This window comes from Neopelma chrysocephalum, unplaced genomic scaffold, assembly GCF_003984885.1.
Source record: "Neopelma chrysocephalum unplaced genomic scaffold, ASM398488v2 Primary Assembly neopelma1_84, whole genome shotgun sequence".
Classification (NCBI taxonomy): domain Eukaryota; kingdom Metazoa; phylum Chordata; class Aves; order Passeriformes; family Pipridae; genus Neopelma; species Neopelma chrysocephalum.
In genome coordinates, this window is record NW_020897746.1 from 11,414,717 (window position 1) to 11,434,753 (window position 20,037).

At 59.6% G+C, this 20,037-nt stretch overlaps 2 protein-coding genes across 2 annotated transcripts in view; one reads left to right on the plus strand and one right to left on the minus strand.

Moving 5' to 3' along the window:
- The first annotated feature begins 6,172 nt into the window (after nt 1–6,172).
- NPTX1 (neuronal pentraxin 1) lies at nt 6,173–8,691 on the plus strand. The gene is made up of 5 exons (XM_027691777.1): nt 6,173–6,716; nt 6,900–7,107; nt 7,563–7,807; nt 7,910–8,089; nt 8,201–8,691. The coding sequence occupies exons 1-5, from the start codon at nt 6,282–6,284 to the stop codon at nt 8,420–8,422; spliced, it is 1,290 nt and encodes a 429-aa protein (XP_027547578.1). The 5' UTR covers nt 6,173–6,281; the 3' UTR covers nt 8,423–8,691.
- A 10,871-nt stretch (nt 8,692–19,562) lies between these two features.
- Nucleotides 19,563–20,037, minus strand: part of RNF213 (ring finger protein 213) — a 56,305-nt gene continuing 55,830 nt past the window's right edge. Inside the window, exon 48 of the mRNA XM_027691457.1 lies at nt 19,563–19,924. Coding sequence (XP_027547258.1) covers nt 19,748–19,924 — 177 coding nt within the window. The 3' untranslated portion in view covers nt 19,563–19,747. The remainder of the gene's footprint in view (nt 19,925–20,037) is intronic.

A 20,037-nucleotide genomic window follows, 5' to 3' on the forward strand; every position in this document is an offset into this window, starting at 1 on the left:
GCTGGCCCTGTACCTGCTCTGGCACACACCCTGCCTGGCCCAGGCTGCCCATCCCTGTGCTCCATGTGCACTCGGAACTCATTCCAGGCTTGTCCTGCCACCCATTCATCCTCCTTTCTACTCCATCCCAAAGGTGGGCATGGAAGCATTCCCAGTCCCCACAGACCCATTTTGGGTTTGTGTGACAAGGTTTTGGCAGTGGGTTGGCCACAGGGCTGGCTTGTGTGACCCGTGGAGGAGCCCAGGCTGGAGCAGGGGCAGAGTGGGAGGAGTGAGGAGTCCTGAGGAGGAAGGAGCAGCAGACACATCCCAGGATGAACTGACCACATCCCCTGTTCCCTGTCCCTCAGCACTGCTGGGAGGGAGAGAACCCAGGAGTGAAGATGAGCTCGGGAAGAAGGGAGGGGAAGGTGTTTCAAGATTTAGTTTTTATTTCTCATCATCATACTCTGATTTGATTGGTAATAAACTGATTTCCCCAAGTCCAGTCTGTTTGCCTGTGATGGTAATTGCTGAGTGATCTCTCCCTGCCCTTATCTCACCCCATGAGCCTTTTGCTCTATTTTCTCTCCCCCTCAGCTGAGGAGGAGAGCGATGCAGCAGCTTTGGGGGCATCTGGTGTCCAGCCTGGGTCAACCCACCACAGCACATTGACAGATCAGAGGAGAGAGCGTGGGAGAAAGGGAGCAAGAGACTGCAAAATAATAAATAATCATGGAAAAAACTGGGGCACGGTAGTGTCACTGCTTTTGATGTTTCCTTCTCATCCTGCCCTGCCTCTTCTCCCACGGAAAGGGAACACTGCAAGGTGGGAAGAAGCCCCAGAGCAGCAGGGACACAGAGCTGTGTCTGTTCGGAAGCACCAGCAGGATTACAGATAAATATTGAAGCTATCAAAGAAGCTTAAGGGATTTAGGAACCCACTCCCCATTATTATCCTCTCCGAGGGAGGGGAATTGATCTCTGCAGAGACCACAGCCAACACCACCACGGTGCTGACCCCTCCAACACCCTGCCCTGGCTGTGAATATCACCTTGTTTGTTGGACAAGGGGGAAAAAATGACAAACGTGGTTTTTACAACACACAGAGTCACCGTTTGTCACCTGTGGGTGCAGCAGAGAGGCCAAGCCCTGTGAGACCCCACGAGCAGTGTGGGGGTCCTGGAGGGACCGTCCCTGTGTCACAGCCTGGCTGCGGGAGGGCAGGACCAGCAGGTCCAGTCCCACCGCCTGGGCAGGACTGGGAGGTCTGTGTCCTGCCCAGGAGCCGGGATCCATCCCACAGCCAGCATCCTGCCTTCTCTTACTGCGGGAAAACCCTGAGAGAGCTGAAAAACGACTTGAGGGATGGTCTGAAACGAAACGCTGCTGGTTGTTCTGACGTGTGTGAGTGCAGACAGGGGGGAATTCCTGCACAAATCAATTCCGAGACGGCGGGGCGGATGTGGGATGTCGGAACCTGCCTCCATTCAGCTCCGCTGCTGAGGCGTCACAGCAAAGCCTCATTAACAAAACATGACACCGGCCCCGCTCCCGCCTCCCCGCTCCGGCTGCCGGCCGGGAACGAGGTTCCTCATTCACACCAGTGCAGGAGGATGGCTGCGAGCTACAAAGGCAGCAGCAGCATCCTCTGGGCTCACAGCTCCGGGCTTCCAGCCCAGCTCCCACCCCACAGCCCCGGGCATGGCACAAATCCCTCTCATTCCACATTCCCATGGCACACATCCCTCTCATTCCATGATCCCATGGCACACATCCCTCGTTCTGGGCTCCTTCTTCACCCAAAAACTCCCCCCAGATGGACACACGTGGGGCACAGTGAGGATGGGCTGAGGCCTTTTTTGGGCTGACCACAGACACAGGTTTAATTCTGTTCTCAGATAAAACCCCCTCATCTGGCAGGAGCCCAGAGGGACCCAGCACAGCCTGATGCCAACCCTGAGCTCCCTCCTGCTCCAGTCCAGCCCTGGATTCCTGTGCAGGGATTATCAGCACCATCCCGAGCCCCTTCTGCAGCTCTCACTGCAATTTTGGCTAATGCAAGCTCAGTCCTCCAGCAGCCAGAATGGTTTCTCTGCTACACTTTTAAGGGAATGCTGCAGTTTTAAACCACAAATTAAATTTTTAATGAAACTTCATAACTGTTGTACCCAAATGTAATGTAATATTGATAGGATCTGTGCATCCAGCTAGCATGAGACTGCCCTAGAAAGCTTTTTAGGATGTTATGCAATATAGAGCTAAATTAATTATTTGTAATGAAAGGAGCTGTGTCCCTATAGCATCACAGAAACCTACTAGTACAGAGAGCACACTCCTCATTCTCACTGGGTGTAAATGTCAGGCAGTTTAGGAGGAACCTGACTTTTGAGATGGAAACAGCGAAAGAAAGGGAAGGGGAAAAGGGGAGAGAGTGAATGTGTGAGAGAGGGAGAGAGAGAGAGAGGGAGAGAGAGAGAGGGAGAGATCTGCAAAGGAAGACTGCAGCAAAATGCAGCAAAATTCCCAACTCCAGTCCAAAGTGTGTCTGTCACAGACGGGAATACTCCACCTCACATGTGGGATCTGCTCTGGCTGCACCCCTGCCCAAGCTGCTCCAGTGGCAGCTGCACAGCTCAGCAGGCACAATAAAAAACATTCTGCATACACACTGTTCTCGAACAGAACCATGGAGCAGCTCAGAGCTGCGGGCTGGTTCCCTACACCTGGTCCAGCTGCAAAAGGAAAAGGGCTTTGGAGTGGATCCTGCTCCACTCACACCTGGGCTCCCACAGCCAGAGGTTCTGTGACCAGAGACCTTGCTGCAATTTTCCTGAGAACAAGCCTTTATATTAAAAAAAACACAAAAAAAAAACAAGGAAAGAGCCTCATAGCCACGTCCACATCCTGCTTGGAGTGCACTGGGGATGGGGGTGCATGGATGTGGATGATCCTTCCAGAAACCTCAGTGGCAACATGGGCACAACCAGCACAATCAGCAGCTCCACGCACAAACAAAAGGACCTGGGCTTCCCCCTCAGGGCAATGTACCCATGGCTATTTCCCATCACAAAACTGCCTCCATCCCATAACGGATCTTATTGTTCCCACTCCGCAGAGGAGACTGAAATGCGGAATCAGCATCACCCCACAGGAGATGCTTTATGTACAGCAGGAGAGGCAGCTTCCACTGCCTGCTCCCTGGGGCTCCAGCTCCTGGGATTAAAGAGATTTGTCCACTTTAAAAACTGTCCCTTCTGCATTTGTAATTCTGCTGTTCCCACACAGAGGTTAGTGTCGAGCAGATGGAACATTTACACCCCTCACCTCTTTGCTGGCAGAGGGCCCTGGGGGGAGCACCCCGGGCTGTCCACAACCATCCTCGTCCATCACAAATACAAATGTGCCTGCTGGCTCCTGTTCAGAGCTAAATCATCTCCGAGGGTCCTTGAGAGCTGCGCTCAGCTCTTTTCAGCTACAGAGCCATCAATCAGCTGCTGCTGAGCGCCGGGGAAGAGGCAAGAGAAGAGTTAAAAATAAGAGGGGCTCCATTATTTCATTACAGCCACACAGCTCCTAAACCTACAGAAGCAATAACAGATCCTACTGCATGATTCAGTGATTCTGGGAAAGCTGAAATCTTGATCATATTTTCTAGTTCTTTCTTTGCATTAGGAGCCACGGGGGTTATTTTGCTTATCTCTTGTAGCGCAGCTTTGTTGTTTCTTCCTATCCAGGCATTTCCGTGGTCTCCATCACCATAGTATCCAAGTGTTTATCTTATTGCATTTGTCACCTTGGTCTCATCTCCGCATAATGTGCAGTGGATGACAAAAGATTCCGAGGTAAATTGGTTCAGTGACACTCACGGCTCTGTCAATACCCTGCAGATGTTAACAGGAGTGGGACCCGACTCTGCTGCCTCCCAGACCAGTTTACACTGGTGTAATTCTATTGCCTGCAGTAACAGCATTTTTGGGATGTGTTCCTGCCTGTGGCAGAAGGATTAGCCCTGCAGTCTTTTCAGCCTTTTCCATAGCACCCCTTTGCTAAAAAAAAAAACAACAAACCAAAACCAACCCCAAACCAAACCAGCACAGGAGGGAGACTGGTCTGCCCAGTAACCTCCATCCTGCCTGTCCCCTCCTTATCTCCCCTCTGCCCCATTCCTGTTGCACTGAAATGCTGTACAGCACAGAGAGCCAGCAGCAGGGACAGTAACCAGGGCAATAAAGCCAGAAGGGAACAACCGAGTGGAAATGCAGATTTTCAAGCAAGAATTTCATGCAGCAAAGCAGGTGAGCAGCCCCAGAGCTGTGAGCAGCCCCAGAAGTGAACATCATCACCCAGAGGTGAGCAGCAGCTCAGGAAAGCAGTACCCCAGGTGAACTCATGGCTTTCAGGGGCTCTGAACTGCACGGGGCAGGAGCAGCAGTGAGACCCAGGAGCCTCAGGGAATAACTCTCTGCAGTCCCCAGGAGTGATGGGACAGGTTGGGTGGAGACAGCGACAAAAGCACTACAGGATGCCCATGAAGGTGCCCAGAGGTGCTGAGCACCCCGGCACAGCTCCAGACCTCTTGGACTCTTTTGTCCCAGCGCTGCCCTGTATTCCCTGGGCTGGCATCAATGGACAGACCCAGCCACAGCAGGGGGTTTGCCAACCTGCCATCCTCTTTCTGCTGACAACCCCAAGCCCCTGGGTTTGGCCATAAAATGCTGCTTTAACTATAACCCACAGAGCATGGCTGGATGGGGAAAGGGCCTCCCAAGGGCAGCTGAGGTGCCTTTGAGGAGGAAACACTCCATGCTAAGCCAGTGTGTCACAAACCTCTAGGGGCTGGATAAAGACCGGCCAAAGAAAAGGCATCAAACCCAGCCACAGGTATCACCATGAGCCACTTGGGGAGCTCCAGCCCTGGCCAGGGCTCCTCAGGCCCGTTCCAGAGAGGAGATCAAAGGGTAAAGGACCATAGAGTGGGTGTGTTTTATCTTTTGCAGATCCATGGACTGAAAGCCTTTGTATTTTACTGACCCACTTCACTAATCAAAATTAATTGCTTCATATTTCACAGGATAACTTGGCATTATGTAAATACTCCAACCATATGTGCTGCTGTAGTGCTGGGTGAGTTGAGCTGTGAGCTGAGCAGAGGGAACCACACACACTCCACCATTTACCCCCCCAGGCTGCTCTCCGGGTCAGGGATTTCCTATCACGATACAGTATCACGGAGAGAAGACAAGGATAAAGCCAACAGGCAGGAGAAGCTCAGGGGCCTGGGGCTGCGGGGCCAGGACGGTCTCCCTCATGCTCAGGTGTGTTGGCAGAGGGCAGGACGTGGGGCACAAGTGCAGGGGGAGACTGCACACTCCCTGCTCCAGGGCTTAAGGGGAATCTGTCTTGGATGAAGTGCTGAAGATGAGAAAAGCGACAATTCCAACAGCCACGAGCTCTTCCCACCAAGGACAGCTCCAGATATTACCCGGGTGGGTTTTTTTTCCCTGATTAAAAAAGCAGCAAAGCAGCGACTGCTCCCCCGTGCCCACAGCGGAGCTGGGCACCAGTGGGTGCATCTGATCCCTGGGGACACGCAGCCACCGGGGCCCGTCTGTGCTCCAGCGGCTCCGCTGCTCCCGGGCAGTGCTCGGGAATGGCCCCACGCCCCAGGTGGCACCGAGCCCGGGGCTGCCCGGGCAACACCCCCAAACCCCGGGGCGGGCACCCCCGGGGCATCCCCGAGCGCGCACAGCGCTGTGCCACCGCCCCCGCACACGCACGGGCACCCGCAGGCACACGCACTGCCCGCGTGCACGGGCACAGCCCCGCACACGGACACCCGCACACGCACATAGACACCCCGCACACGCATCCCCCGCACACACACACAGCCACATACACCCGCACACACACACACACACACACACAGACACCCCGCACGCGCATCCCCCGCACACACGCCCCGCACACCCCCCCGCTGCACGATCTCCGCTACCCACGCGCGCCGCCCACTCCCGCGCCCATCCGCGCTCCCGCCCCCCGACACACGCGGCCCCCCCGCACACGCACACACAGGGACACGCGGGCACATCACTCGCACACACTCACTCGCACACACTCACTCTCACACTCACACACTCTCTCGGTCGCTGTCGCGCCCCCTCCCCGCGGGACCCCCCCCCGCCGCGGGCCGGGATTCCACGCGCGGTGACGTCCCGCGGGCCCCGCCCGGGCGCTATAAAAGCGGCGGCGCCGCAGCGGAGCCGGAGCCGGCCCGGAGCGAGCGGAGCCGAGCGGAGCCATGGCCGCGGGGCCGCCCGGCAGCCTCGTCCCGCTGCTGCTGCTGCTGGGGCCGGCGCTGGGGCCGGCGCTCGGGCAGGGGCTGGGGCAGACGCGCTTCGTCTGCACCTCGGTGCCGCTGGACGGGGACGTGTGCGCGGCCTCGGCGCTGGGCACCGGCTCGGCCGAGGAGCTGAAGGGCACCGTGCTGCAGCTGCGGGAGACGGTGCTGCAGCAGAAGGAGACGATCATGAACCAGAAGGAGACGATCCGCGAGCTCACGGCCAAGCTGGGCCGCTGCGAGAGCCAGAGCGTGCTGGAGCCCGGCGAGGCCAAGGGCAGGAAAGGCTTCGCCAAGAACACCATGGGCGACCTGTCGCGACCGCCCGCCGCCGAGACCCTCAGCCAGCTGGGGCAGACGCTGCAGTCCCTGAAAACCCGGCTGGAGAACCTGGAGGTACGCGAGGAGACCCGGGGAGCCGGGCACCGGGGGAGCCGCCGAGCCGGGCATCGGGGGAGCCGGGCACCGGCACCGGGAGACCCGCGCATCTGGGCACGGGGCGCCGCGGGACCCGCACGGCCGGGCACCGGGAGCCGCTGCCCGGCGGTAACAGCCTGTTCCTCTGCTCGCCCCTTGTAGCAGTTCAGCAGGATGAACTCCTCCAGCCAGACCAACAACCTGAAGGACATCCTGCAAAATAAGATCGACGACCTGGAGAAGCAGGTGCTGTCGCGGGTGAACAGCCTGGAGGAGGGCAAGCTCAGCCCCCGCAACGAGTCTGAGGAGCGCGGCAAGATCGAGAGCACCCTCACCTCGCTGCACCAGCGCATCAGCGACCTGGAGAAAGGTACCGGGCGCTGCCCACCCACCCCCGCCCGCCGCGGGACGCTCGGGCCGGCTTCCGGAGCTCCCCCCGCCGCCGGGGACCGGGCGCTGCCGGCCGATGCGGAGCCGCTCCCGCGGGCGGCTCTGCCGAGCTGTCCCATTTCCCACCCCCGGAGCGGTCCCTCGCCCCCAGCTTCTCTTTCCCCCTGGCAGGGGGTCGGAACTGCCCGGTCTCTAAGCTCCCTCCCAACCCGAACCGTTGTGGGGTTTGGGGCAGCCGGTGCCCGCGGGCTCTGCGGCCGGGGATGCTCCGGCCTCTGCCCGCCCCGGGGATTAGGGAGCCGCGCGGCTCCGGAGGGATTTGCTCCTCGCTGCCATCTCAAGGCCCGTTACATAACGGGGTGGGGAGGGGGGGGGAACCCCCAAAGGGGCAGAGAGGGGGTCCGGCCGGAGCCCACCGACCCCCTGCTCCCACAGGCCAGAAGGACAACCGGCCCCCGGACAGGTTCCAGCTCACCTTCCCCCTGCGCACCAACTACATGTACGCCAAGGTGAAGAAGAGCCTGCCCGAGATGTATGCCTTCAGCATCTGCATGTGGATCAAGTCCAACGCCTCCCCTGGCATGGGCACCCCCTTCTCCTACGCTGTGCCCGGGCAGGCGAACGAGCTGGTGCTCATCGAGTGGGGCAACAACCCCATGGAGATCCTCATCAATGACAAGGTACAGCCCCGGGGAGGGTGGAGGGTGCTGGGAGGGGGGGAACAGGCTGGGGGGACAGCGTGGGGTGCCCCATTGTGCATCACCCCGACCCACTGCCCACAGGTGGCCAAACTGCCCTTTGTCATCAACGACGGCAAGTGGCACCACATCTGTGTCACCTGGACCACGAGGGACGGCGTGTGGGAAGCCTACCAGGATGGCACGCAGACGGGCAACGGCGAGAACCTGGCCCCCTACCACCCCATCAAGCCCCAGGGGGTCCTGGTGCTAGGCCAGGAGCAGGTAAGGGCCGGGGGGGGGCGGGCATGGGGGTCCCAGCTGGGCTGGGTGCACCCCAGGGGAAGGACGGGGCCGCCCGGCCGCGCGGCCCTGGTGACGGCGGCTCCTCCGCAGGACACGCTGGGCGGAGGGTTCGACGCCACGCAGGCCTTCGTGGGGGAGCTGGCCCACTTCAACGTGTGGGACCGCAAGCTGAGCCCCGGCGAGGTGTACGGGCTGGCCACCTGCAGCTCCAAGGCGCTGGCGGGGAACGTCATCGCCTGGGCCGAGTCCAACATCGACATCTACGGCGGGGCCACCAAGTGGACTTTCGAGGCCTGTCGCCAGCTCAACTAGAGCCACGGACAAGCGAGAGAAACCTCCTCAGCGGGTTCTTTTATTTATTTTTTTTTCCTCCTTTTTTTTTTTTGCGCAAAAAAACCAACCGAGAAACGAAAGCCACCCGTCTCGTCCCGGGCGCGGGGATGCCCCGGCAGTGGGGCGCCCGCCCCCGGAGCCCCACGACCCTCCGGTTTCTGTCTTGCCAACGTCCTTCAACGCCTGCGTGCCTTGGCCTGGCGCGGCTGCGCCCCCCCCCCCCCCCCCCCCCCGCGCCCAGCCCCCGCTTCACCGCCGCTCCCCCCGGGCAAAAGGCCGCGGGGCCCGGACAGGGGCCCCCCCCGGGGCCCCTTTTTCCCCAGCCTGCCCCCCCCCGGGAGGGTGGTGGCCCCGGAGCCGGGGGAAGGCTGCAGCATCCCCTCCAGCTGTGCTCCGAGCCGGGGCTGTAACAGCGGCTGGGACTCCACGGAGGGGGCAACCCCTCCGTTCCCACCCCCGGGATAAGGAGACACCCCCCCCATTCCCAAGTGAGCCCCGGTGCCCCCTTCCCCGGCCGGCGCTGCTCCCGAGCACCACAGCCATAGCCCCGGGCTGCGGCGGGCACCGGGGCGGGACCCCCGGCGGGACCCCCCCTTCCCCCGGCCCCGCTGCCCAACCTGCCGCACTCAGGTACCCCCGGCCCCGCCGCCTGCAGCCCCCCGAGGCCTCCTACGCGCCATAGCTGGTGACAAATAGCCTTTACCGTCCCCTCGAGCCCAGCTCCCACTGACAGGTCTGAAGCCTTTCTGCTTTTGATAATACACTCTCTTGTTTCTCTTACTGTAAAGGGAAGTTTATTACCAATTAAAAAAAAAAAAGGGTATTTTTATGAAGATAAAAAAAAATATAGAATTATCAGTGCTCCCTGAGGAAAAAAAAAAAAGTGCTTTGAGATTCTGCGGGATAAAAAAGAGATAAAGAAGCGTATTTTGAGATAACAGATGCATTTTGTATGGTTTCCTTTTCTAAACTCCTGGTTTGTACTACAGATTGCAGAAATCACCCCCCCCCAGCCCCCTCCCTGCCCACCCAGGGCTGCCCCGGGCGGCAGTGGAGGATGAGGCAGAGAATTCACACAGGGCTCCAGAGCCTCCCGACCAACTCCAAGGATGCGGCAAAGAGACGTGCGGAGCGGAGGGGCCCGTGCAGAGCCGGGGAGGCCACGGCCCCTTGGCTGGGAGCACAGAGCCAACCCGGCCACCACTGACCTGGGGACCTGGCCCAGGCAGTGACAGCCCAGAGCCAGACACCTGCACGGCTGGGGCCCGGGGCAGCGGATCTTCAGCTGTGCCCTTTTTCCAAGCCAAACCCCAAACCACCGTGAGTTAATTTGAGTTCCTCCCAAGCCCCCGTTCGCGTCGGCGACGACGAGCACAACCTGCTGAGAGCAACGAGAGCGCGGCACAGGTTCCACCTCCGGCCCCAGGTGCGTTGGATTTGCCAAAAAAAACCACAAAAGGGTGTGATGTCAACACAGTGTACATAGTGTACAGTAGGGGAGAGATTAATGTATCTTAATTTGTCATTCTTTTGCTAACCAAAGCTGTACATTTTTCCTACTCTGGCTCTGTCTCCTTTGGGATTTGAACGGGTTCCGACACCCCGCGCATCCGGCCCGCATCGGCAGTTCTGACAATGCACTGTTTCTACGGATTCTCATGCTTTTTCCATTTTATTGCTGGGATTACATGAATTGTTGACTTTATTTTTACACAATAAAGAGTGAAGAAAGACACCGGGTTCTCTCACATGTGTCTGTTCCCCGAGCAGCCAGTGCTCGGGAGCTGGTCTTTTTCCAGAGGAAGGCTCTGTCTGTGTAAAGCAGGATTTCTGCCCAGTTCCCCTTGGAACAGGCTCAGGCACCCTCTGAGCCTGCCTGCCAGGCTCTCTCCTTCTCCTGTGCCCTTAGACCGTGTCTTTTGCTGGTTTATGTAACACACCACACAGATTGATGTATTTTTTCCCCAAGACACAGGCTGGAAGCTCAGCTCCTCCGGGTCCTGCCAGGCTGGCATGAGGGAGCAGTGACACCCCCAGGGCTCTGCTGTGGGCACCGTGACAACCCCTGGGACTGGGTCCACTGCTCCCACCCCCCGGGCAGTGGCTGCCCTGGGGCGTTCCCTGGTCCCTCGGGAGCCAGGCAGGGCTTGGGACACAGTTCCTGGAAGGCAGCACTCCAGGGGGGGAATCTGAGCGAGTGGCTCGGTGTGTGACAGGGCTGGAGGCCACTCGTGTGCCACAGCCATGGGCAGGGCAGCCCAGTGTGCCCGATGCTGTCCCTGGGTGCTACAGCTCCCCCCCTGTCCCACACCTGCAGCAGAGCAGCTGTGATGGATAAATTGCTTATGGAATCAAAGATACAGGTAGGGAAATCGTTATTTACTCCTTAAAGCCAGCCAAAACCAATCCACCCCCACACAGAGCCCCCTGTAACTCCCCTATCCCACAGCAGCTGGGAACAGGAGCCGTGTGGCTCCAGTCCTGTGCTGCTGCCTGGGGCACAGGGCAGGACATGGTGACACCAGCCCTGTCCTTCCTTCCTCCATGGCAGCAAGGACATGGTGACAGCCCCAAGGGACGCTGCTGGTGTAACCCAGCAGAGCCCTCACTGCTGCCACACGTGCAGCCAGCGAGTCTCAGCTTCCAGGGGCTGGTGATGGCCATGGTGAGGGTGACAGTGAGGGCCCTGTGGCCACTTGTGCTGCATCTCCCCAAGCAACATCTCCAGCCCCTGCAGCCTCTGCTAATTACAGACAGCCTTTCTCTTGTTTCTCACACTGGCTGCCACAGCTGATGGTGTCCCTGACTGGTCACCTGCCACCTCCCACACCTCCAGCAGCCACCCTGGGGTCCCTGTCCTTCACCCAGCCCCTGCTATCCTCATAAAGCCTCTCCTCCTCCAGAGTGTTTGTTCCTGTGGCTGCTCCAGGTCCTTTCCAGGATGCCTCAAGCCATAACCACTGGAATACAAAGAGCAGGGTGAGGGAGATGCCTCGAGCCAGGTCTGGGATCCGGGGTGTTTTCTCACTCCAACAGCCACGAGCAGAATGCCAAGTGCTGGGCACCCTCGGGAGGGACAGTTGGCACCAGGAATCCTCTGGGGGCAGGAGGAAAGGTGGCACACCAGATCTGTTCCAGGGCAGTTCACTGAGCCCCCCAGGACAGGCTGGGTGTGATGTGCCACTCACCCATCACCCCCATGGGTGGTCAGGGAGGAGGGAGGTGGCTGCTGAGGAGCTCAGGCCGTGGCTGAGGGGGCAGGACAGGGACAGGGTGGGTAGGAACACGGGCACAGGGTGCGATGCCAGCGGGCACCGAGGGACGGTGAGAACGGTGCAACCAAGAGCTCCCCCCACCCCGGTTCCTCAGATCCCCCCCAGGTGCAGGAGGGATTTAGAGCAGCATCCTGCCAACCCTACAAAGGCAGCAGCACTGCAGAGCCCCCTCAGCCCCCCCAGCACTGCCCCTCCCCAGCGACGCAGACACCGTCCCCCCCGCCCCCAAAAACCAGCTGCTCCAAGGACAGGCTGTTGGGTTTTGTGTCGCTGGGAACAGCCTACATCCTGCAAGGGGATGCTATTTATACCCAGGGAACGGGTGGCAGCTCCTGCCTCATGCCCAGCCCCGAGCAGGGCCCTGGCCTTGGGGCGCTGCTGCCTCCACAGCCACCCTCAGCCATCCCCGTGCCAGGGTGAGACCCCTGTGCCCACCCACTGCTGCAGGAGAGGAAACGATACCCTCAGCCAGAGGCTTGTGCTGTTCTGCAATCTGAACTGCAATAAAAAAAATTACACTAACGGGCTTTTCTGGTTTTTCTGGGGTATCTGGCAAACACTGCTGTGGTGGAAGGGGGGCTGTCCTGTGCCCCAGGGCAGCGGCACAGCCACGGCAGAGCCTGGGGAGGCTGTGGGGGATGGCTGAGGGGGCAGGAACTGGAGCAGCCAAGACTTCTGTATCAAGGGGGTAACAATCCTCCCAGCTCATCCCAGCCCACGCTCCTCAAGGCTGTGAGGGACCCTTGATCTGCCTCTCAGCCCCCCAAAAGCCTGTGGGTATCGAACCCCTCATGAACGCAGCTGCTTCGGGACAGGAGAAGAGAGGCTGAGCAGCCCCGGGCCATCCCTGTCCATCCCTCCCCTCCCAGCTCCGGACGCCACAGCAGCTCCAGACCCACGACCTGCGTGTCCCGGCGCTGTGGCTGCTGCGGGAAGGAGGGAGGATCCCGGGAGAGGAGAGGAGCAGCCCTGCCCATCAATCAGACCCACCGTCCTGACACCTCACCCTGCACCAGAAACTGCCCCTCTGGGCTGGGAGCTGTCCGGTGGCACCAGCCCCGCGTCCCCTGCGAGCACAAGGATCAGGGAGCAGTTCCCGCCCCGGCCCCGAGCGCTAAATCCAGGAGCTTTTAGAGCAGATGGAGATCTTGGGCTGCGTGAGGACAGGCCCCGCGGCTCCCATCGGGAGACGGCTCAGAAATACCGACGGGGGCGAGGGAGAGTCCTTAAGGGCAGGACACGGCTGGGATTTACGGCTCTGATCCGGCTCCTCGCGGGCCGCTCACACGGGCGGGGAACGCTCGCCGGGCCCTCGGCACCGGCACCATCCTCTGCTCCCCCCGCTCGGGGCGGCTCCTCCGAGGGCTCCGAGCGGTGAGAGGAGGCGACGGGCGGATAAAAAATTAAAGCTGCTGCGTTTTATAGTGAAACACCCCTGAAAACCAGAGACGGCGTGTCCTGAGACGGCCTCTCCCGCATCCCCGCCTGCACGGGAGCGCCTGCGGCACCGGGACCGGAGCGTCCCAGAGCATCATCACCGCGCGGCACCCGAGGCGCTTCGCAAATGCCGCTGGATTAATTAGCAGCGAGTGTGTCATGCCGTGCGCCGGCCCGCGCGGCGTGCGGGGAGCACATGGCTCCAGGAGACCCGGATTAAATATGGATGAGACGCGGAGCGGGGAGCGGCGGGAAGAGCCCCCCCCCGGAGCAGCAAGGGGGGCTCAGCTCCCCTCCCGGGCAGGGCTGCGTCAGGGAAACCACAGAGACGTCGGCACACGGCTACAGAAACCCCTCTGCTTTCACCACACAAAAATTGGAGAAGGGGGTGTGCAGGCGAGACATCCTTCCCCTCCCCAGCACGGATCCAGAGGCAGCAGCGTCACGAGCAGTGATGCTGTCGGGAGCTCAGGCAGCGGCTCCAACCCGCACGTGAACACCCCGAGCAGCGAGCGGGGGCCGAGGGCTCAGCCGGGCACCACCGGGAGGGTCCCGGCTCTGCAGGGGCTGCCAAGCACCACCCAAGGCTCCCCAGGGACGCGGCTCCGAGAAGCCGCTTGCAAGGTGGCTCGGGGGGAGCACAGAGAGATGGGGCAGCCAAACGCTGCATCTGGGGCACCAGGCAGGGCTGGGGGAAGTCCCGGCTTAGGGAGGGAAAGCGTCGGCCCCCTGTGAGGACAGGAGGGGAGCAGGACCCTGGAGCTGCAGGGCACCAGCTGGGGCACAGCAGGCAGCTGGAAACCACCCCGGGCACTCAGTCAGGGCCAACAGACCGTTCCGGTCCCAGGCGTGAGTCACCGCTGTGACTGTCCCTCAAATGCCACTCAGGAGCCTTCGCTGGCAGGGGCATTGTCTCCTCCATCCCTGTGGCACTGCCCGGGCATCCTGCCAGCACAGCCGGGGAAGGGGCTTCCTCGAGCCCTTTCTCCCACCGGGGGACCCGGCCAGGGCCACACAGAGCCAGCGATTGCAGAGCAAACGTCGCTCTTCACACCCTGCAGCCCTCTCCAAGGTGATGCCTTCCCATCCCACCCCCACCAGGGGCAGGGAGCTGCCGGGAACACGGGCCTGACCCCCCCTTTTTGCCTTCTCAGAATATTTTCACAGCCTTTTCCCGGGCTCCTCCTCCTGCGATTTTCCCAGCTGCCACCTTGACAGCTGCTTCCTCCATCCTTCCCGTTCATCCCTGATGGATTATGCAGAGGCTGGGATCTCAGACTCCACCAAGGAGTTCTGGGGGGATGATCCTCTGGCCGGGGATCCCATGAGGGATCCCACCCCCATCCCAGAGGCACAGAGGGGAATAACAACTTATTTCCCACCGGAGGGTCCCCGACTAAGCCCCGTTCCGCCCCGGCAGAGCCTGTGGAGCAGAAGGAAGACTGTCTTCCAAAGCTGATTAAAAATAGATGCAGCATCTCGCTAATTATGCTGATTAATTAGCAGTTGTGGAGCAGGGTGGGCACAGGAGGGGGCACACAAGGGTGGGGGGTAAAAGCAGGGTCAGAGCCCACTCTGTGCTGCCCCGGCATCCCCAGCCCCCGCAGGTTCCCCACACCTTCCAGGGTACTGGGGCAGCACATCTGGGGGGTCCCCACGCCCCCACTTCCCTCCCTATCGGCAACAGATGCCAAGCTTGACAGCGCTGCTGGAAATCAGGTCAGCAGTAGCCTGCAGCACACTGAACATTCCTCATCCTGCCCGGGCTCTGGTGCCAGTGGGAGATGCCACAGGGCAGCCCCGCGCCAGGAGCCACCCCCGGCCCGGCTGGCAGAGAGGGAAGGAGGGACGGAAAGGTCTGGATCACCCCACAATTCCCCTCCAGCCAGAAGGGATGAGGAGGGAGGCAGGGAGGGCTCCGTCGTGCTGCTGACTCAGTGCTGGTGGAAGCTGGGGAATGGCAGCAGCCCCCCAGACGCCCCCACACGCCCCGAATCTCTCACCCAACACCTGACGGGGCGGGGAAAACCCCGCGGGGACAAAACTGTGCTGATTTATTCCCTCTGGAAAGGCGAGCAGGACCTCGAATGCCCACAGAGCCCAGAGCGACAGCACCCACCCCCAGCTCACAACAGCCCCTCCAAATCCTCCCCACGCCCAGGGACAGGCAGGGGCTCCATGCACCGGTGCTGGATTTGGGATGGGCTGCTCCGCAATTGGCAACGCTTTCTGCTCCCTCCCTGGATCCCATATGTTGGTGCCATTAATATTCATGAGCTCTGTGGAAGCATCCGGAGCTGGGAGCGGAGCCCCGGCGGTCTCGGTGCTCGGGGGCCCGAGCTGCCCGATCCCCCGGGACCCCCCGTGCCCGCAGCCCCTCTGCTGCAGCTCGACCCCTCCTCAGCCCCATCCGCACCCCCGACATCCAGGGCCCTTCCCGAGGCCAGGGGCACCGTCCCTCGCATCCTCCCGCTGTGGCTCTGCCCTCCTTTCCAACCCCTCCTGCGATCCTGGGAGCAGCTCCTGCACCCTCGGCTGCTCCCCTCGCTCCCAGCGCAGCTCGGCTGATCCCGGGCGGGAGGATGGAGAACAGCAGCGGCGCGGGGAGGTTATTTCCACCAAAATGGAATTTATCCACCTGCAGCCCGAGGCGCGAGGAGGCTCCGGGCAGGGACCACCCAGCCCTGCCTGACCCCGGGGCTTCGGCCCCGGGCTACGGAGGGGACTCAACGGAGCACCAGGAGAGCTGGGAAGTTGTCCTCAAGGGACTGGGATTTCCCACGGGTGGGGTAGAGCCTGGCTCCTGCCCTGCCCCACCACCCACCCTGGGGCCACAGAGGTGTCAGGAAGGAGCAATAACCACATCAAATTAATTGGATCCCGGTTTACTGCAAACAAAGAGGAAGCAGGTGACATTTACCTCGCAGAGTAATTGATATCTGAGCAATTTGTTGGAGTAACCTCATTATATGCCAGCTGGATTTCCCAAACCCTCCCAATCCCACTCATTACAAAACAAGGTTTGTGTGTTAATCAGAGCTCTTTAATCACGGTGCTGCCCATCATCATTCCAGCAGGTTACAAAGCCTCAGATTTATCACAGGCCCTGAACGCTCTCCTAAGAATCTGCTGGATGTTTGATTAGCAGGAGATGATGCTCCTCGGGAAGACGCCGGACATTTCCCTCCCAAGCCATGGCTCAGGAGCAGAGCTGGCTCCTGGCACCACCAGATCTGCCACCTTGCTCAGCCCGAGCCCTGTACGAGCCGCTCCATCACCCTCCTAATGACACAGCTCATAATTACCTCATTAGCTATTAATTTGCTTGTCAAGAGAAATTCCACTCATTTGCTTTTAATTAATGGGGCCTTAAAATAAAGCCCCGGGGCTGGGAGGGCTCTGGTGAGAGGTGTCTGCAGCAGGATCAGAGAGGATCAGCCCAGACCAGCCACGGGAAGGGCAGTCGGGTGGAGAACTATTTATAGGACAAACGGACAGGAAAATCCAAAAAAAAGGACAAAGGGACAAAAAAACCTGCAAGGGAGCCACGATGCTCCCCCAGCTCCCTCTGCACACCCGGGCACTGTCCACGGGCACTGGACACCATGTCCAGGAGGCCTCTGGACACCTTGACAAGGCTCAGCTGCCATAGAGGGAACCAACACGAAAAATGCCTGTTTGCAGCCAGAGATGGAGGCTCAGAGCTGAGGAACAGCATCCCTGCCCCGAGAGCCAAGGGGACACAGCTGCCCCAGCCAGCCCCAGGAGCACCAAACCCACTGGGAATGTGGGAAGGGAGGGGGGGGCTTGGCTGCCTGGGTGCACCCAGACCATGGCTCAGTGCTGCCAGGCTGCAGCTGGACCAGGATTTGGGCAATCATGAGAAACAGCCCCTCCTAAATCCACCTAACCACGCCAAAAGGGGACAGGGATGAGAATTGGGGGCGGGGAGGGGGGAAATCCCTATAAGACACTTCCCCCGTCCTCGGCATGAGTGTCCCGAAATACAAACCCTGAGTCACCAGAGCTCCCCCCGTGCAGTACAAACTCACAGGCAGCACCTACACTGCCACAGGCTCCAGACACGGAGGTGGGAATTCATCCCACCCAGCCTCAGACACCTGTGACAGAGCTGCTCACACAGACTCCCTCGAAACTCAGCGAATGAACAGATTCTCATCCTAAAACATCTTCTCTCCCTTCTCCAGGGACCCCAGACACACACGTGGGGATCCTCCTTCCTCATCTCTGGGTGTCCACAAAGATCAGGGGAAGCAGACCCAGATAATCTGTAGCAGAACAAACCATTCATCACCTGACTGGGCCAGAGCCACCACTGCCACATCCCTGATCCCACCACTGCTCCAGACCCACACCCTGTTCCCCAGCAGCACTGAGGGGCCACCAAGACCCCTGCAGAGACTCCTGAACAGTCACAGATAGAAATAGTGAAGAGGAAATCCCCCCTGGTGTTAACAAAAGGCTTTACAACCAGTCAGTAATAAGTATTTTCCTCTGGTTCCCAACAATTTAACACCCAGAACAGCCAATTTCCAGCAGTCAGAGTTAAAAAGGACAGGACATGTATGAGTTTACTTCGAAGGACACTCAAGCTCCACTCTCTGAGTTTCTATTAAGAGGTTTCATGCCTTACGAAGCGATTTTCCCTTCCCAGGGTTATAAGCCAATTAGATAAAGACCAAGTTAATCCCTTATTGTGTCCAAAGAGCCACGAGCAAACACCAAACACAGAGATTAGTCCTTTCCTTTAACCACCCCGGGTTTGGGCAGCTGGGAGAGCATCCCATGGCACAAGCAAACCCCAAACCCAGGGGAGCAGAGCCCCAGCCCCAACAGGGCTGCACAGGGGCTGCCAGGTGCCACTGGCACAGCAGCACCATCCTCCACCTAAACCCTGCCCAGGTGACTTTAATCCAGAGTCATCCGAGTTTACCTGTACTTGGAATGAGAAGAGTTCAGGGACTCACGCAGAGGGAAGTCAGGGCAGTGATGCAGAGCCATGTGATTGGGGTTTTGATGCCTGGTGTTTTTTTTTAACTTGAGCTTCTTGCCTCACTCCCTGCCGGGCCAGCCAAGGACAGCATCGTCCCCAGCCCTGGATCCCTCACAGGGTGAGCACATGGACCCCACATGTACCAAAACACCCAGGCCCCAGTGGGGAGAGGGAACTCCCAGCAACAGACCCCAAACAGCCACAGCCTCACATTCCTACTGACAAACTGGGCTCAATTCCTTGAGCTTCCACCCAAGTCACAGCTTTGGCTGCAGAACCTCCCCCAGCCAGCACTCCCCAACTTTCTCAATGTCAAATACCAACAAGAAACACAAAAAAAATCACCAATAGATCAGGAAATAATAAAACCACAGACACTCACCCAGTCAGCTGCACAGCCAGGTCAGGGGGAGCCACAGCCCCATGTGCTGAGGGAACCTGTTTTCCAGCAGAGCCATCCCAAAGCTGCACAGCTGAGCCAAATAAGGGGCTTCAGCACAGCTGGGATGTATCTGCAGGGGGAGTGGGGTGACCAGCCTGGGCTGGTCCTGTGGCCCCCAGCTCTGGCCAAAGCCTGGGCCAAGGTAACGAGCAATTCCAGACAGATTTCCCTGGTGTTCTGCCCAAAAAATGTGGGCAACAGCTGCCCCTGCCCACAGTGTGTCACCCGTGCCCAAATCTGTGACAGGCTGCAGGGGACTGTCCCCAGGGTTGGTGAAGTTGCTGTTTTGTGTGTGGTTGGAATGAGGAATGGATGAACTGACAGCAGTGCTGTGGCCCCAGGAAGAGCCAGGACAGGTGCCAGACCAGTTCCTCCCAGTAAGAGCTCCCAGGTCGACAGCCCCACACAGGAGGTGGGTGGGGGTGTGGGGTGCCCAGCCCAGCAGAGCAGAGCTGTGCACAGCCAGTCCTGCCTCGCTCAGCCAGACTGAGTGTCCTGCAGGGACACTGGGCCAGGAGCCCCCACAGCCCCCCCCCATCCCTGGGATCAAAGGAGCAGCTTCCACCCAGACGGTTTTCCCTTCCCAGTCTCCATCCACCCACGTCCAAACTCTGCTGTGGAACAGCTCTGAGGCTTCCCAGGAGACGGCGGGGCCTGGGAGCTGCAGCTGCTGCAGCTTCGGCTTCCAAAACACATCAGTGAGGGTTTTTTGGGCAGTGCCCTGCCAGTTCCTGTCCCTCCCTTCACCACTTGCTCAGTTGGGCCCCCAAAGCTCCCCAGAGGGGCCCTGGGGGTGCCAGGTTTTTTGTTTCCTCCCTTTTCCCCCCCCAGGTTTTAGGAGGAAGTGCAGAAGGAACCAGCCCAGACCCCAACCCAGCAGACAGGCAGAACGGGCTGGATTTTGTCCTTCCCACCCAAAGCAGCTCCAAGATTGAGAAAAGAACAACAAAGGTTGTACAAGAAGTTTATGCAAAATTGAGGTTAAACAGCCCTGACCTGAGCACCCTTCCCCAGTCCCAGGAAAGCATCCTTCTTCCTCTTTAGGCTGGAATCTCACACAGCCATGTCAAGAACTCCCAGAGCTCGTGTTCTGCCCCTGCTGCTCTTTGGGAACAATGAGGAACCACCTCTCAAACTCAGCCAGGACTCCAGCCTCGGGAGGAGCAGCTCTGGCCCTGCAGACTGGACAAGGGTTGAGCATTGATTCGGGCACAGAAGCTCCACAAACAGCCGAGCTGGAGCTGGGCCAAGGGACGGGCACAGGGAGCTTCTTCCAGCCTGGCACCAGAGCTCCCAGTCCACCCACAGGGCAGGGATGGGGGGAAGCTGTTCCCCTCTGTGCCACAGAGGTGTGGTGGGAGCCACAGGCCAGCTCAGGAGTTAAAGTGCCTCAACAGCTCCTTGTAAATCACCTCCTGCAGCTGCC

Coding starts and splice junctions, on each gene's coding strand:
- NPTX1 (XM_027691777.1), top strand. CDS start 6,282: ATGGCCGCGGGGCCGCCCGGCAGCCTCGTCCCGCTGCTGCTGCTGCTG. Junction 7,108..7,562: donor CATCAGCGACCTGGAGAAAG/GTACCGGGCGCT, acceptor CTGCTCCCACAG/GCCAGAAGGACAACCGGCCC. Junction 7,808..7,909: donor AGATCCTCATCAATGACAAG/GTACAGCCCCGG, acceptor CACTGCCCACAG/GTGGCCAAACTGCCCTTTGT.